Source organism: Babylonia areolata, chromosome 18 (assembly GCF_041734735.1).
Source record: "Babylonia areolata isolate BAREFJ2019XMU chromosome 18, ASM4173473v1, whole genome shotgun sequence".
Taxonomy (NCBI): domain Eukaryota; kingdom Metazoa; phylum Mollusca; class Gastropoda; order Neogastropoda; family Buccinidae; genus Babylonia; species Babylonia areolata.
In genome coordinates this window covers 56,520,953-56,539,146 of record NC_134893.1, presented here as the reverse complement: position 1 = coordinate 56,539,146, position 18,194 = coordinate 56,520,953, and the positions used below count along the sequence as shown (strand labels likewise).

Here is an 18,194-nt window from a genome sequence, read left to right as displayed (position 1 = left end):
ATAGTGCTCAATACAATGATTGGGAGAAACTATCATGGTTTGACCATTAACTGGTGAATTAACTTACACAGGTAATCCATCGCATCAAACATAAACAGTTAAGTACAGTCTGTGTGTGAATCAACATTTAAATCTTCTCCCTTAACGCGGCACATGTGAAATCTAACCATCAGTGAGAGCAAATGAGAAAGAACGCGTCATTCACAAGACCATTCTGGAATAGTCGAATAAACTTTCAGTGGCCAAAGACGTCACTGACTGACGTTGAAAAGAATGAAATGGAATACTGCTACAAGTATATGACGACATGGCGATTATCGAGATCAGTCATAGCCGAGCTGTGACAACATGTCAAATCAATAATTGAACCGAATGTAACGACTTTAAATGCAATCAACATTATCAAATGAACACATGTATTGTGTCGGACAATTTACAAATCATCAACACATTTTAAATGGAGTACCTATAGCAGAATGTTAGGCAGCTATCCATGTGTGCTTGAGAGCGGCACCTCGGAAAAGTCATCGGCCGACGCGCAACAGCTTTCAGTTCAAATTCGAATATTAATAGCCTTACGCCACAGGAGTTACCTCCTCATGCCAATGGTTGGATACCGTCACTGCAGTGAAACTGTCGTCTGCTTTACGACATGTGCTGTGAGTTGAACTATGGTTAGTAGCCAGCTGAGCACTTGGCTACATCGTTATGATATTATTAATGTTATTATCGGTTTTATCATCATCATTACGGCAATAGTGCAGTATCAGTATCAGTAGCTCAAGGAGGCGTCACTGCGTTCGGACAAATCCGTATACGCTACACCACATCTACCAAGCAGATGCCTGACCAGCAGTGTAACCCAACGCGCTTAGTCAGGCCTTGAGAAAAAATAAATAAATAAATGGAATGAAATAAAATAAAATAGATAAAAATAAATTAATTAATTAATTAAATCAATAAATAAATAAATAAAATGAAATAAACAGGGTGTACGTGCGGGCTAAACACACGGTGGCTGTGTTGACAGAGGACCGGTTCCCGCCGTCCAGGGTCTCCAACGAAGAGCTGGTGGTGAAGGAGGGTGAGCGGGAGAGGATCACCACGGATTTCCTGTCCTTCACGGACCTGGACTCGGATCCCGGCAGTCTGCTCTATCAGGTGCTGGAGGGGCCGCACCTAGGACACCTGGAGCTCGCCGAGGAGCCAGGTAGCAGGGTGCTTGATGATGATGATAATGATAATTATAATGATATTGATAATCATAATCACAATGATAATGATGATGATAATGATAATGATAGCAGTGATAATCATAATCATAATACTAATGATAACAATAGAAATATTGACACTACTGCTAGTAATAACGAAAATAATGGTGATGATATTAACAGTGATGATAATAATGATGACAATATTAATTATAACAGAAATATTGATACTACTACTAATAATAATGATAATAATAACAATATTGGTGATATTAATAATAATTTTTATAATAATAGTGATGATAATAATAACGATAAGAAGAAGAAGAATAGCAAAATGTTTTCCAAACACAAAATTTTGCCTCTGTATTTGTTTCTGTTTCTGTCATTTTATTCGAGACTGGTGTGTGTGTGTGTGTGTGTGTGTGTGTGTGTTTAAGTACCTATTTTGTAAAGCCCCTGCAGCCATGCGCTAAATAGATTCACATTTGTATTATGCTTACTGTTGTTGTTGTTGGTATAATCATTATTACTATATTGTTATTCTTCTTCTTATTATTATTATTATTGTTAAGATATGTTAGAGTTTACTTGACTGGGCCTGGCCTGATGTTTTATTTGTGTTCATCTTTGTTTTATTCTGCGTTGTTGTTTTTTTTTACCACAGGTGTTCCTGTTAACAGCTTCACCCAATCGGACCTGGCGGCGGACAGTGTGTACTACGTGCACACCAGTGCTGAAGAACTCTACATGGACAAGTTCATCTTCGTCGTCTCCGATGGCACCAATGAGGTCAGTGCTGGCACAGTGTGAAGTGCTCTGTGTGTGTGTGTGTGTGCCTGTGTGTGTAGGGTATGTGTGCATGAAGCCCCCAGACACTATGTTCTTGCCCCTTACTTCGTAATCGTGCATGCTATAAAATATGCCTTGTATATCAAAAGTTTGTTTACACACTTTCCTTTTCGGTGTTGAATGAATGTTTTATTTTGGTGACAAACATTGTAAATTTGTCACTTAAAAATGCACGAAGTGTTGGTCCCGGTGACGGGTCAGATCACTCAGCTGGTCAGAATCACAACCCTGAGATGGCCTCCATGGCTGGCCAGGCTGCAAACAAGACAAACATGACTGTATGCATCGAACTTATTGGATATACCAGCTGTGGTCTTGCTGACCCAGTCTGGCCATTGTGGAACAGTTACATGTTTTGATTTGATTCTATGGCAGACTGTTAGAAACGCGAGCTGAATTCTGGAAGAGTATGTTTGATTGTCATTTGAGAAACTGTTGACAGCTTGAGCTGAAGTCTATATGATTCTGTAGGATGAGCAAGGGATAAACGATTAGAAACGTCAGCTGATTTTTTTTTCTGTCCGGTTTGGACAGTAGTGGTAACCGCCCGGAAATATGGGGCAAAGGTCTTGAGGATTGTCTGTCATCAGATCATCCAGACATTCTACGTCACGCTGACGCCAGTGGATGACGCCACGCCTGTCGTCACCAACAACGGACTGAGGGTGCAGGAAGGGGTGCGGAAACTCATCACAGAGTTTGACCTCAAGGCTGTGGACCTGGACACCAAGGTCTGTTGCTTCGCCACATGTTTCTGTTCTCTGTCATTGAGAGAATTGATATTGGGTGAATTGTGCTGGAAACTGTGAAGAAGAAGAAAAAAAGAAATTTCACGGGAAAAGTAGGACCACAAAAGATACATGACACACTCCATCACACTTCTTCATTATTCACAGATATCCAGTGAATAGTTAAGTGTTCTTGCAAAAGCCAATCCCTTCATTGTGTTGATTCGTGTCTGCTTTTTATCTGCTATTTGCTGTTGATAGTTGCTTGAAAAAGACACACAGAGGTTTACCTTCAACGTCGAAGGTGACTCCACAACTGGTAACAGAAGCTCATATGGGCACGTTTTGTTGGGACATGATAAAGACAGAGTTCCAGATTCAGTTTCAATGAGGCGTCAATACGTGTTAACTGATCCATATAGGCTACACCACGTCTGATAGCTTTAAAAAAAAAAAAAAAAAGGGTGGGAGGGGGGAGTTGATGCCTGACCTGCACGTAAACCAAACGCGCTGGTCAGGCCTTCGGAGCCTACTAGTATAGGACAAGATATGTATAAAACATTACCTCTTCTGAAATAAATGAATCAAAGCAGAATTACGGAGTTACAGCCCAAACGCCGAAGGTCCACTAGTATTAATAGCACTTCACGTTAGAAGCGCATTGGCAGAATCGGTTAGGCGTTGGACTTCTAATCCAATGTTCTCTATTGATCAGGGTTCGAGGCCCTTTTTTGTCCCGGTGTTGTGTCCCTGGAAAAGACGCGTTACTCCCATGTTCCTAACTCCACCGGGTATGAATGGGTAGCTGATTTCAGTTGGGGAAGGTTGAAACGGCTGGTGGGGGGGGGGATTGGGTCCCGTCTTCCTACACCCGAGCCTTGAAGCACAATGGATGTGAATTCACTGCTCCGTTGGCCGACAATGTCTGTGGGGCCTTGAACGTTAACTTTTAACGGTGCTGTGACTAAAAACTGGCAGAAGGAAGACATGAAAAAATGGTCACATAGTTTTACCCTTTAAGCCTAGGGTCCACAACGTAATGACTGATAACTGGCATGTTTGTTTGTTATTTGTTCTTGTTTTTTCCCACCAGAAGGTAGACATGAAGAGTCACAGTTTTACATTTAAAACGTATGGTCCCTAAGTGTAAACAGCCTTCCACGTTGTGACTGAACACTGGCGTTGTCTGTGGCAGGAGGAGGACATCGTGTTCACGGTGATGCAGCCGCCCGTGCACGGCACGCTGGACGTGGACCAAGGGGGCAGCAGGGGGCACGTGCAGGCCACGAGCTTCACCATGAACGACATCTACGAGAACCGCGTGAGCTACCAGCACGGCGGCACGGAGCACTTCACGGACGGCTTCACCTTCACCGTCAGTGACGGCACCAACCCCACCTTCACCATGCAGGCAGACCAGCGCTCCGGCGGCGACAACAGCCCTCCCGTACCTGTCTCTACCCCTCAGGTTAGTTATACCGTTCGCTACTTGTCTCTTCCCCCTAGGTATGCCATCCGCTTCCTGTATCGCCTCCTCAAGTATACTGTTCGTTATCTGCACCCCCAACCCCACCCCCACGCCCACCCCCAAGGTATACCCTTCGCGTCCTGTCTCCTCTTCTCAGGTGCCTTACCTCTCTCCCCCAAAGTATACCTTCCTCTACCTGCCTTCTCTCCACAAGTATACAGTTCGTTACCTGTCTCTCCCCCCCTCCTCCTCCCCCCTCCCCCCCAGCAGGTATACTAACTGTCTCATCTCCTTAAGTATTACTTGTGCCCCCGCCCGCCACCCAACCCCAGGCATACCCTTCGCTGTCCGTCACCTCTCCCCAGGCATTCCGTTCGCTAGCTTATATATGATAGGATATGTAAATGCCTTTCCTCACCCCCACCTCACCTCCACTTTGAGGATGAGATCCAGTCTGCAGCCTCACATTTTAGCGCAATTAAAGGGAACCTAAGGCAAGACAAGACAAAATCCTTGTTGACGTGCGTAATAGATGAGCAAGGTACGAAACAACGAAATGTCGCACCTGGCTAAATGGATGAAAAAAATCCACTTTGGTAGTAAATCCAGTACATTTTCAGACAGATGAAATGTTTTTAATTGGGTGATGCGGTATTGTTGCAACGCCCTCTCAGCGTGGAGAACAGCTCGATTTTCACTATAGATGATTTCTATCTTATTTTCAGTGTGTTTTATTAAACCACATGATTTATTCAAAATTGTTATAAATTAGAATATATTAAAACATGTCTTTGTTACCAAATGTACCAGGGTCACAAGGAAAGGGGATACACATACAGGAAATTGTATTCAAACACAAATACAGTAAGATTTTGTTGTTGTCGTTGTTTTATTCTTTGTCCCATACACCAAGTTACCAACATTCTCGGTGTGTGTTTAATGCAGGAATTCAACATCGACATCCTTCCCATGGATGACGGCACGCCAGTCCTGGAATCTAACCTGGGGTTAGAGTACCTGGAGAAGTTTCAGGATTTGGTAAGTCCTAAAGAGAGAGAGAGAGAGAGAGAGAGAGAGAGAACAGAATCTACACTAATTACTTAACCGATGAACAAGCGCACCATACCATCAAGCAGTATATTGGACCATATAAAGATCTGCTGACATTTGTTCGGAAAAGAAAATTACGCTCGTGTGTGTGTGTGTGTGTGTGTGTGTGTGTGTGTGTGCATGTGGGTGTATGTGTATGTAGATATATGCACTCTGTTCGCTTGGTTCATTTTTGGCGTGTATAACATTGATAGAAAATGTGATGTAGAAGTTCATGTGTTTTGCAAAGCACCTTTTATTACCACTATTATCAGTAGTAGTAGTAGTATCATCATCATCATCATCATTATCCTGAGTAGCAGTAGTAGTAGTAGTATCAATTTATCAGTTATGGCGTGTGGTGACAGGCTGGTAACTACATCACGGAGAGAGAACTGAAGTCCACAGACGTGGACTCTCCGCCCAAGGACATCGTGTACTCCATCACCAAGCCACCCGTACACGGCATTGTGGAGCACACCGACCACCCGGGACAACCCGTAGATTCGTTCACTCAAGGTGAGTGTGCACCACGCACGCATGCGCCCTACCCGCACGCACGAGAGAGTGAGGGAGTGAAAGGGATGGGGAGAGAGTGAGAGAAGCCTCGATCCTTGCAGAACTTTCAATATATGCTAAGCGTGTTTAATAGTTCTTTGCGTGCGCGTGCCCCTGTGTGTGTGTGTGTGTGTGTGTGTGTGTGTGGAGGGAGGTGGAAGGGGTGTGTGGGGAATGACGCACCCGAATTTTTGGTACGATAAATTGATATCGTCCAGTCTCGTACGATAAATCGATATCGCGCGCGCGTGTGTGTGTGTGTGTGTTTGTTTGTTTGCATAAAACACAGACATGATCCATAACATACAAACCAGTGTAAAAACAAAAACTAAAAAAAACCACCCCACTGAGTCGTTCGATTGCACCACCACTGTGTGCTGCACAATGCAGAGAACGTGGACAACGGCCAGATCCGCTACATGCTGCGTGATGACGTCAGCGAGGACCTGCAGGATGCCTTCCAGTTTGACGTCATGGACGCCAAGCCCAACGTGGTGAAGGGCAACACCTTCCACATCCGTTGGTCCCACCTGGGCCTGGCTGCACGTGCCCTCAACGTGACTGAGACCGCCGGCATCCTGCAGGTGCCCGTCGTTAGGTTCGGCAACCTGAAGCAGGTGAGTGGAGGGAGTCTCTTTTTTTTTATATACATATATTTAGAGAGAGAGAGATGTGTGTTTGTGTGTGTGTGTGTGTGCGCGTGTGTATGTGTGTGCGTGCGTGCGTGCCTTTGTGTGTGTGTGTGTGTGTTTGAGTATACCTCTCTGCATGTTTATACGCCAAATATGTAAAAACGCATGAAACATTGTCAAATGATTTATTCCGTTATCTTGCACAAGGAACGATGAAATTTTGAATGTTTTTTTAACACGCCCCACCGTACTAAGAGAGATGCATATGGAGTACATCAATGAAAAACCCCAGACATTTTGTCACAATCATTTAACAATAAAACGTACAAAAGTGTGTCCATGATACAGACAATTAATGTTATCTATAGAACTGAATCATGCATTCTGGCTTCTGTATATATATATATATATATATATATATATATATATATAAAGAGAGAAAAAAAAGACGAAATGTTTAATATTTTTTCACATTTTTGCCGTTAAAACATAAACAAATCAGAACTGCGGCTTATCACATTCAAGATCGGCAGCAGTGGTGGTGGTGGGCTTATCACCCACAGGGCACGAACAGGATGCCATGTCTTACCCGTAGCTTTGCGGACTTTTTTTTTTCCAGTACACAGTGGTGCAGTGCCAGACCAAACGGGGCACTGCAATGTCAGAAGAGGGGTCGTCCGAGCCAGGGCTCTTCGACTTCGTGCAGTTCTCTGGGCAGGTGAGTCTGCGCATTATCCGCTTCCTGTTGCCTTCAGTCTTTGCTTGTTTTGTTTATTTGTGTTGTTTCTTTGTTTACTCTGTGTGTGTGTGTGTGTGTGTGTGTGTGTGTGTTGTGCTTATAATTGTTTCTTTCGCTTGGAGAGAAGTGTTGAGCGATTTTACACAATCATCCAGTGTGTACTGTTGAATAGTTAGGATACGATACTCGTTCTACTATTTTGCTTTTTTGAAGATACTGTTCATTCCCTGAAGTCTCCAGAGCAAAGTCATCAACATTTTGGTCATTATTTCAGTTAAGAAGAAGAAGAATAATAGTCATAATGATGATAATAATAATAATAATAATAATAATAATAAAAATGATAATCATAGTAATAATAATGATAATAAAATAATAATGATAATGAGAGCAAAAAAGAAGTACGAATCGTTATCCTGATAAAAAAAAAAATTATGAAAGTAAAACCACACAGTCACACACACACACACACACACACACACAGGAAACAAATACAAGACAAGGGACACCGTAGTGGGGCCAACATAAGGTTGAAAGGTAGAAGCTACATAAACTCGAAAGGTGTGGTGAGTGGGATATGTACGTGGCATAGGCTTTGTCCTTGTGTTCACCCAATGAGGAATGTAGCAGAATGGTTTAGACGTTCAGCTGCCAATACAGTGAGATTGTGGGTTCGAATCCCGCTCTCGCCCTTTCTCCCAAGTTTGACTGGAAATAAAATTGAGCATATAGTCATTCGGATGAGACGATAAACCGAGGTTCCATGTGCAGCACACACTCGGCGCACTGAAATAGAACCCATGGCAACGAGAGTGTTGCCCCCTAGCAAAATTATGTAGAAGAAATCCACTGACAGGTGTACAATTATATAAGCATGCACTCAAGGCCTGATTAAGCGCGGTGGGTTATGCTGCTGGCCAGGCATCTGCCTAGCAGATGTGGTGTAGCGTATATGGATTTGTCAGAACGCAGTGATGCCTTCTTGAGAGATTGAAACTGAAACTGTACCCATTTCGTGTGGACCCAGGTTCAGTTTGACGAGTGGCAGGAGACCAAGATGTGCTCCATCCTCATCAACGACGACTCCATCTACGAGGGTCCGGAGACCTTCTACGTGGAGCTGACGTCACCCACCTACGCTCTGCTGGGACATGACGTCACTGCTGCCGTCACCATTCTGGATGAGGAGGACGGTGAGAGAGTAGCGCCACCCATACTTTTTTTTCTTCCTTTTCTCTGTCTCCAGTTTATTTGTTTCGTTAACAGATCGGTTTTCTACAGAATTTACAATACAGTACAATGCAATACAGCCACATGTATGCTCAATCAACACTTACAAACATTCGCACGTACCCACACACACACCTGTACGCACTGTGGCATCGCTCACATGGATTGCTGTTCATTACAGTCAAAGCGTGTGAACTTACCAGCATTCACATCAATTCCACTTTTAAAATGTGAATATGAAACAAAATCAGTGTCATGCAGAGCTGACAAAAAGTGATATGTGGTGTTGCAGTTCCCACCGTTCAGTTTGAGCAGGATATGGTCCACGTCAATGAGACGGATGTTTATGTCATGGCCACTCTCAAGAGGACAGGTCGGTTATTTCTCTGTCTGTCTGTCTGTCTGTCTTTATCTCTCTCTCACTTTTCTCTCTCTCTGTCTCCACCCTCTCTGTCTCTCTCTCTCTCTCTCTTTCTCTTTTCCCCCCTCTCTCTCACTGCTCCCCCCCTCCTCTCTCTCTCACACTCTCACACACACACACTCTCTCTCTCTCTGTCTCTGTCTGTCTGTCTCTCTGTTTTTCTCTCTCTGTGCAGTAATGGTTTGACTGTGGAATATAAAATCAGGTAAAAATTATAATAATAAAGTAATTGACGGACAGCAACAACGAAAGTTTCTGAAGACTACAGCACTGCACATCGTGACCTTTAAGACGAGAGCTGGTAGATCGTTATACTCGCGTCTGCTGTTCAACTGCGGAAAATAGAACCCTGCATAATCCCTTTAATATTTCATTCACTTTTTTCAGTTTTCTTTATTTCAAACTGTCAAAGCCCCCCCCCCTCCCCCTCTCTCTCTCTCTCTCTCTCTCTCTCTCTCTCTCTCTCTCTCTCTATATATATATATATATATATGTGTGTGTGTGTGTATGTGTGTGTGTCCATCTCTTTCTCACTGGTGTACGTGCGTGCGTGTGTGTGTGTGTGCGCGCGTGTGTGTGTGTGTGCGTGTATGCGTGTGTTCTCACTTACGAACAAGTTCTCACGAACAAGTTACACGTGAACAACATTTTCGTCCAGCCCACGCCATTGATTTTCTTCTTCCTGCACTGTCCTTCACCTTCCTTCATCTTGTGTTTTCCTTATTCTTCTTCATGTCTTCGTCCTCCATCTTTTCCCCCACTTATTTATCCGTCTCTTTCTCCTCCTTCTCTTTTTCTGCATCATCTTCCTCCTTCTCTTCTCCCTCCCTCCATCTCCTTCATTGTGATCCTGTCACTCGTTATGCTTGTCCTGTTTTCTTCTTTTTCTCCTCTGCTTATTTCCTTCTCCTTCGTCGTTTTCTGCCTTCTTTTTAAAAAAAATCTTTTTGATCAGTGTGCTTGGTTAACTTCTGCTGGCTGTGTGTGTGTGTGTGTGTGTGTGTGTGTGTGTGTGTGTGTGTGTGTGTGTGTGTGCATACGCTTGTTTGTGTATGTCATGTCGTACCTGAACGCTTGTATACATGAATGTAAACGCCACAAGCTCCCTGTTTTGGAAATGTGAGCACCAGTCTGCACCAGGGGAGTGATGGCCTGGAGGTAACGCGTCCGCGTAGGATGCGAGAGAATCTGAGCGCGCTGATTCTAATCACGGCTCAGCCGCCGATATTTTCTCCCCCTCCGCTAGACCTTGAGTGGTGGTCTGGAGGCTAGTCATTCGGATGAGACGATAAACCGAGGTCCCGTGTGCAGCATGCACTCAGTGCACGTAAAAGAACCCACGGCAACAAAACGGTTGTTCCTGGCAAAATTATGTGGAAAAATCCACTTCGGTAGGGAAAACAAATAAAACTGCACGCAGGATTTTTTTTTAATGGGTGGCGCTGTAGTGTAGCGACGCACTGTCCCTGGGATGAGCAACCCGAATCTCACACAGAGAAATCTGTTGTGACAAAAAGAGAAATACAATTACTGAATTAGTATTATTATTTATATCATATAGTAATGATAATAATAATAATTATTATTATTGTTATAATAATAATTATTATCATTATTATTATCATTATCATCATTATTATTGTTGATGTTGTTGTCGTCATCATAGCGATGTGTAGCGACGCGATCTCCCTGGGGAGAGCAGCCCGAATTTAACACAGAGAAATCTGTTGTGATAAAAAGAAATACAAATACAAATAATCATCAGTAGTAGCAGTGGTGGTGGGGGTGGTAGTATTGCTTTTGTCTTCTTGCTCTTCTTCTTCTACTGATTATTATTATTATTGTTATTATTATTATTATTAGGAGGAGGAGGAGGAGTAGAAGTAATTGTTATCATTATCATCATCGCCATCACCATTATCATATTCATCGTGATTCTGATGATGATGATGATGATGATTATGATTGTTATTCCTTCTTTCTTCTTCTTCTGCGTTCACTCGTATGCACACGAGTGGGCTTTTACGTGTATGACCGTTTTTACCCCGCCATGTAGGCAGCCATACTCCGTTTTCGGTGGTGTGCATGCTGGGTATGTTCTTGTTTCCATAACCCACCGAACGCTGACATGGATTACAGGATCTTTAACGTGCGTATTTGATCTTCTGCTTGCATATACACACGAAGGGGGTTCAGGCACTAGCAGGTCTGCACATATGTTGACCTGGGAGATCGTAAAAATCTCCACCCTTTACCCACCAGGCGCCGTCACCGTGATTCGAACCCGGGACCCTCAGATTGACAGTCCAACGCTTTAACCATTCGGCTATTGCGCCCGTCGATTGTTATTCCAACCTCTTGGTCTGCATCATGTGATGACGATGGTCCTGTGCCCCGCCAGGTGACCTGAGCAACACGGTGTCTGTGATCTGTTCCACGTGGTCCCTGACGGCCACTGGCAGCAGTCTGACGGGACTGGAGTCCGGCTCCGACTTCGTCACCAGGGGCCGCTCCAACTCCTTCAGAGTGATCTTCCCTGCCGGCATCAGCACCGCCACCTGTGACGTCAAGGTCTGCGCTCCTGTTGGAAACTGACGTTGTTGGGGATACTAGTAGAAGTGTGTGTGTGTGTCTGAGTCTCTCTGTGTGCGTGTGTGTGTGTGTGTGTGTGTGTGTGTGTGTGTGTGTGTGTGTGCATACTCTTACAGCCAGGCTGGACTCTTTCTGCCATGTGTATTATGGGAAGTATTTTTGTGCTGAAGTACTTCATAAATGAATTTTTAGTACAGTCTGAATAGAGCTTACGGAAAACGCGCGCTCTTGGATGATCCAAGAATAGGAACTGTGCTGTGTTTCCGTTTTTTCTTCATAAGCATCCTGAATGTGGTCTAAATACGTATGTTCGTGCGTAGTAGTAAAAGTCTTCAATTTTACACCTTTCCATTCTATGTGATAGCACTATTCAGCAGTATTCGTTATATGAGTTCTGTGTGTAATTTTGTTCTTGTACTGTTTTCAGGTGATTGATGACAGTGTGTACGAGAGTGCAGAACAGTTCGAACTTCGCCTCTCAGACCCTTCCTTACCTGCTGTACTGGGGCCCATTTCTACGGCCGTGGTCATCATTGAAGGGCCGAACGATGGTTCGTCATTGTGCAGCTCTGTGTGTGTGTGTGTGTGTGTGTGTGTGTGTGTAAGAGAGATGACTGTGTGTCTATGTGTGTGTGAGAGAGAAAGTGTGTGTGAGTGTGTGCGCGTGAGAGAGAGAGAGAGAGAGAGCGTGTGTTTGTGTCTGAGATGGGGGAGAAAGATATACAGTTTGTGTGGAGGTGAGAGTGAGAGAGGAAGAGAGTGTGTGTGTGTGAAGCGTTGGGGTGAGAGAGATAGTGTGTATGTGTGTGAGAGAGAGAGAGTGTGTGTGTGTGTGTGAGAGAGAGAGAGAAGTGTGTGTGTGAGTGAGTGAGTGTGTGTGTGTGTGTGTGTGTGTGTGTGTGATGGAGAGAGAGTGTGTGCGTTTGTGTGTAGAAGGGATGTGTTCATTAACATATTGTCAGTACTTTTACAATGTTTCAATCAGAGCATTAAATGTATGCTGTCTTTTGTTACTATTATTATAATTTATGTTGAGACAGTTATTAGTTACCTTTGTCGTTGTATTCATTTCGTTTTTTAATTTGTTTATGATTTTTTAAGAGTCGTTGAAACGTTGTTTAGCTTGATACTTATGTGTCGAATTATTAAACGACTGAAATCCTGTTTACCGTTTCTTCCATACGCTGTTTGTAAGCTTGCTTGGATGTGCTGTTCAAAAACGTACTTTTAATCCGTGCATTGCTTTAATAAGGACTTGTGAACTTCAGTGAATGAATCATCGTTGTTATTAACCCCTTGACTGCTTCACGTTGGTATGTGGAGTGATGGCCTAGAGGTAACGCGTCCGCCTAGGAAGTTAGAGAATCTGAGCGCGCTGGTTCGAATCACGGCTCAGCCGCCGATATTTTCTCCCACTCCACTAGACCTTGAGTGGTGGTCTGGACGCTAGTCATTCGGATGCGACGATAAACCGAGGTCCCATGTGCAGGATGGACTTAGTGCACGTAAAAGAACCCACGGCAACAAAAGGGTTGTTCCTGGCAAAATTCTGTAGAAAAATCCACATCGATTGGAAAAAGAAAAAAAAAATGCATGCAGGAAAAAATACAAAAAAAGGGTGGCGCTGTAGTGTAGCGACGCGCTCTCCCTGGGGAGAGCAGCCAGAATTTCACACTGAGAAATCTGTTGTGATCAGAAGAGAAATACAGTACAATACCATACAATACAAACATCAGTGTGGCATCAGTTTTAACTATAATACCCACCTTTTTGTGTTCTTGTTAATCATGTGATAGTTTTCGCAGGACAAAGGCAATACTTAAAACTCCAAGAGGAAAAGCCCAACTAAAGAATTGTGACTAACATCCTGAACTGTACTCTCTGTCTCATCATCTCAGTGAGATGAACATACTTGTCAGTACAAGTCATGAGATTTAAACAATTGGTAATGACTCTGTGTGTTTGTGTGTGTGTGTTGTATGTGGGTGGATGTGTGCGTGAGTGGTTGTGTGTGTATTTCCGTGTACGTGTATGTGTGCGTGTTGTGTTGCGTGTGTCAATGTGTGTGTGTGTGTGTGTGTGTGCTGTATGTGTGGGTGTGTGTGTCTGTGTGTGTGGCGGGGGGGGGGGGTGTTGGTGACACAGAGTCTCACGTGCTGCTGTCGGCCCCGGACTACGAGTTCCCGGAGGACGGCGGGGTGGTGGAGGTGGAGGTGGTGCGGGAGGGGTCGGACCTGAGCCACAGCACCACCGTGTGGTGTGCCACCCGCCTCTCCTCTCCACCCTCCGCCACACCCGGGGTGGACTACTCACCCAGCTCCAGCCAGGTCACCTTCACACCCGGACAGGTGTCTCAGGTGCGTTTGTGTGTGTGTGTGTGTGTGTAGGGTGGTGGTGGGGGGAGAAAGAGATGGTTGAAAGAGGTGGGGCGGGGGGGATTGAGTCGTTTGGAAGGGGACGTAGGAGGAAGGGGAGGGACAGAGAAGAGTGTGCCTGGTCTGAATGGGCTTGCATAAATGCGGACGTGTGCATAGACACTCATGCACATGTACTCAGATACACACTCACACACACGCGCGCGCGCGCCCACACACACACACACACACACACACACACACACACACACACACACACACACAGAGAGATATAGATATATATATAGATATATATATATATATACACACACACACACACACACACACACATTCGATGACAGACATGCATACATACATACATACATACATGCATGCATAAATACACACACACACACACACACACACACACCTCCCTACGCTCCGCCACACCCGAGGTGGACCACTCAGCGACACGCAGTTCAACACATCACAGTGCAGTGCAACCCAGCAACACAGCTCTACACAGCACAGCACAGCACATGTCAGCTCAACTTGACTCATCTGAGCTCAAACTCGACACGACCCCCACAAACACACAGCTGTTGTCGTGCAGAAATGCCAGCTGACGCTGCTGGATGACGACTTTGACCCTCGGGTGGAGGGGAGGGAGACGTTTGAGGTGTTCCTCAGCTCCCCTGTGGGCAGCACCCTGGCCAAACCCTACCACTCCACTGTGGTCATCCATGACGACACGCTGGACAGTGAGTTCTTCTTGCCTGTCTGTCTGTCTGCCCACCTGTCTGTTTGTTTGCCTGCCTGCCTACATGTCTGTCTGTCTGCCTGTCTGTCTGTACGGTTCGTGGCTGTGTTGGTTGTCAATGATCATGTCTGCTTCAGCTCTGAGCTTGCTTTCTGTGTGTGTGTGTGTGTGTGTGTGTGTGTGTGTGTGTGTGTGTGTACGAGTGCAGGCTGTTATAGCTGAGGGAAGGGGCGGGGGCCATTCTGTAATATACCACGTGGAAAGAAGAATATCTGTTTAATATCCTGTCACACATACTTGTGATTGTAGACATCTAGATAAATATTAATAAATATTAACTTTTTATATTTGAAATCATTGTTTATATAATATCACACACACACACACACACACACACACACACACACACAGGGAAATCATGTATTTGCATGAAGTTACTTGTTGTTATCATGAAGGCTGTTCAATTTGTCTCTTGCTGCGAGTTGTATTTATCAGCATCTAAGTTCAGGTCATGGTGACAGATATACGTGTTTTTTTTCATCTTATTTGGGCTGTTGAGTATACTATCATCTGAAATCGGTCTCTTATTCACCGTTTTATTACTGATTTATTCGTTGTACAATAATTTTCTGTTGTTGATTATATCTAATACCTTTGTCCTTTAGAGATTTATTCGTGCTGGCTGTTATGATTGTCTCATTTTTATTATAGCTCAATAAGTTTTTGCGTTCATTTTTTATGTTAGCTTTTCTTTAATTTCTTTTGTTTTGTCTTGTTTGTTTTGTTTCATCTTATGTGGTAAGTTGTTTGTCTACTTGGTTCATACATTTGTTCCATTCTTTTCTCTTTTCTTTCTTGCTTTGTCTATATATCTGTTTAAGTTCAGTGGTTTAGTATTATTCAATGTATCTTCATCATTGATGACATTTGCACCTGACCAAATTTCTCCAGTTGGAGATAATAAAGTTATTCTTATCTTATCTTATCTTATCTTATTGGAGGGTAAAGTGTGTGACTTTGTATGTCAGTTATCATGCACAAGTTTCTACATTGTGCATGATAACATATTATGTTCAGATTAGATTTTTTTTTTAAGTATCCTTTGTCGAAGAATTAACGAAATGGTCAATGTCAGAGGTATGTTCCAGGTTTATGTGCGTGAATATAAGTGTCCTTGTGCCTAATTTTCTTTTCCAAGTTTTGTTGTTAATTTTGTTGTTGTTTTGGGGGTGTTTTTCGAGTCATTCAGAACCGATATTTACAGTTTTTCTTTCAGCCCTGATAGGCCCTGTGTGGTCGACTGGGCTATTCCCTTCATGAGCAACAAAGTGTGTGTTATAGTGCGGTCCACTGGGGTAACCCGCTAGAAGCAACAGAGACAAAAACAAAGTGTGTGTGTGTGTGTGTGTGTGTGTGTTGCAGTGCCCACCTTCACCTTCCAGCAAGACAGCTACGTGGTGGACGAGCAGAATCGAACCGTGAACGCCACGATCCTCCGGCTGGGGGACCTGACCCTGCCGGCCTCCGTGCTGTGCTACACCCGTCAGCTGACCGCCACTGTGGCCCTGGACTTTGAGGAGAGGCTGCTGGCCAACGTGTCCAGGGTCCATTTTGAGGCTGGGGACAGGGTGAGTGGGTGTGGCTGACGTGAATGGTAAAATATCTGAAAGTAGGGAATAAAGGGGCACAGATCTGTATGCTTCGAGGGTGCTGTATTTTCTTCTTTTACATATAAGAAGTGCAGTTTGAAAACTTGTGTCTGTTTATTTGGAGGATGTTCCGTAATTGTCGCTCTGATTTCTTCACAAAGTAATCATGAATTCAAGATTTTTACCTGTTTTCTTTGAGAAACATCAAGAAGTGTTTTCTTTGAGAGACATATACAGCTAGTCCTTTGGGATCCTCACACTGCATACAAAAGACGTATGTCAGATGGAATGAAATAATTTTTGTTTGTTATGGATGCTTCTTTTTTTGTTTGGCTGTCATTTTCGGGGGGGGGGGGGGGGTTCATGTGTGTGTGTGTGTTAATGTATATGTGCATGTATGAATGTGTGCATGTATGTATGTGTGTGCGGGCGCGCGCGTGTGTGTGTATGCATGTGCGCCTGTGTGTGTGTGTGTGATGGACGGTGATATCAGCAAAAGAACTGCACGGTGACCATCGTGGACGACGCTGACTTTGAGCCAGAGGAGGACCTGGAGCTGCACCTGGCTGACCCTCTGGCCGAGGACAACCTCACGGCCCAGCTGGGCACCATCCACGTCGCCACCGTCATCATCACCAACCACGACGACGGTCAGTAACCCCTCATCCCGACATGCCCCGCCACCCCCATCCCCACCCAGCCCCCTGATACTGACTGAGAGAAAAGGGGGAAAAGTTTCATACTGACACAGGGAAAAGACTAAGAGAAGGGTGAAGTGTGGGGGAGAGCGTCTGGGTTTGTTCCAATGTACCTTTTATTTACCCGTGTGCTAGCTGAATCGGTAGCGTAAGCAGCACTGACTTGAAGTTGTGTACCTTGTGAATGGAGAGAGTTACCACTCTTCACTATTTGTTAGTGATATCCTCAGTTTCAACCGTTAGATTTTGGTTTAAATAGGCATGTAATTGTTCAACAGTATACATTATTACAATACAAGCAAGATAAAAGAGCATCAACAAGCATCGATAGATAGATTTTAATAATCTAACAAAACAAAGAGTTCGCCAATTTCAACCGATAGATTTCAAAAGTCAAACAAAAACAAAGAGATCCTCAATTTCAACTGATAGATTTTAAATAATCCACGAAAACAAAGGGATCTTCAGGTATCCTCAGTTTCAACTGATAGATTTTAAATAATCTGCCATAACAAAGAGATCTTCAGTTTCACTCCGATATATCTGAATAACCTAACAAACAAAGAGACGAAGATATCCTCAAGTTCAGCCGATAGATTTTGATTATCTAACAAAACGAAGAGATTCTTGATTTCAACTGATATATTTTAATAATATAACAAAACAAAGAGATCCTCCGTTTCAGCCGACAGATTTTAATAATCTAACAAAACAAAGAGATCCTTAATTTCAACCGATAGATTTTGATAATCTAACAAAACAGAGTTCCTCAATTTCAGCTTATATATTCTAATAATCTGACAAAACAAAGAGATCATCAGTTTAAGCTGATAGATTTTTGTAATCTAACAAAAACAAAGAGATCTTCAGTTTCAATCGATATACTTTAATCTAACAAAACAAAGAGATCCTCAATTTCAACCAATAGATTTGGATAATCTAACAAAATAAAGAGATCCTCAGTTTCAATCGATATGTTTCAATTATCTAACCAAAAAAAAAGAGGTTCTTAATTTCAGCTGATACATTTTAATAATCTAAGAAAACAAAGAGATCCTCAGTTTCAACCGATAAATTTTAATAATCTAACAAAGCAAAGAGATCCTCAATTTCAACCTTCAGACTCTGATAATCTAACAAGCAAAGAGACAAAACGATCCTCAGTTTCAACCGATAGATTTTAATAATCTAACAAAACAAGCAGATCCTC

The 18,194-nt window shown here is 43.6% G+C and overlaps 1 protein-coding gene across 1 annotated transcript in view; it reads left to right on the top strand.

Annotated features, from left to right (window-relative positions):
* Positions 1-18,194, top strand: part of LOC143292286 (extracellular matrix organizing protein FRAS1-like) — a 120,162-nt gene that overhangs the window by 79,590 nt on the left and 22,378 nt on the right. The window contains 16 exon segments of the mRNA XM_076602472.1: positions 1,031-1,210; positions 1,882-2,006; positions 2,657-2,797; positions 3,990-4,262; positions 5,208-5,300; positions 5,720-5,870; positions 6,300-6,526; positions 7,161-7,259; positions 8,308-8,473; positions 8,803-8,883; positions 11,333-11,502; positions 11,951-12,074; positions 13,669-13,880; positions 14,491-14,638; positions 16,060-16,265; positions 16,780-16,936. Coding sequence (XP_076458587.1) covers positions 1,031-1,210; positions 1,882-2,006; positions 2,657-2,797; positions 3,990-4,262; positions 5,208-5,300; positions 5,720-5,870; positions 6,300-6,526; positions 7,161-7,259; positions 8,308-8,473; positions 8,803-8,883; positions 11,333-11,502; positions 11,951-12,074; positions 13,669-13,880; positions 14,491-14,638; positions 16,060-16,265; positions 16,780-16,936 — 2,553 coding nt within the window.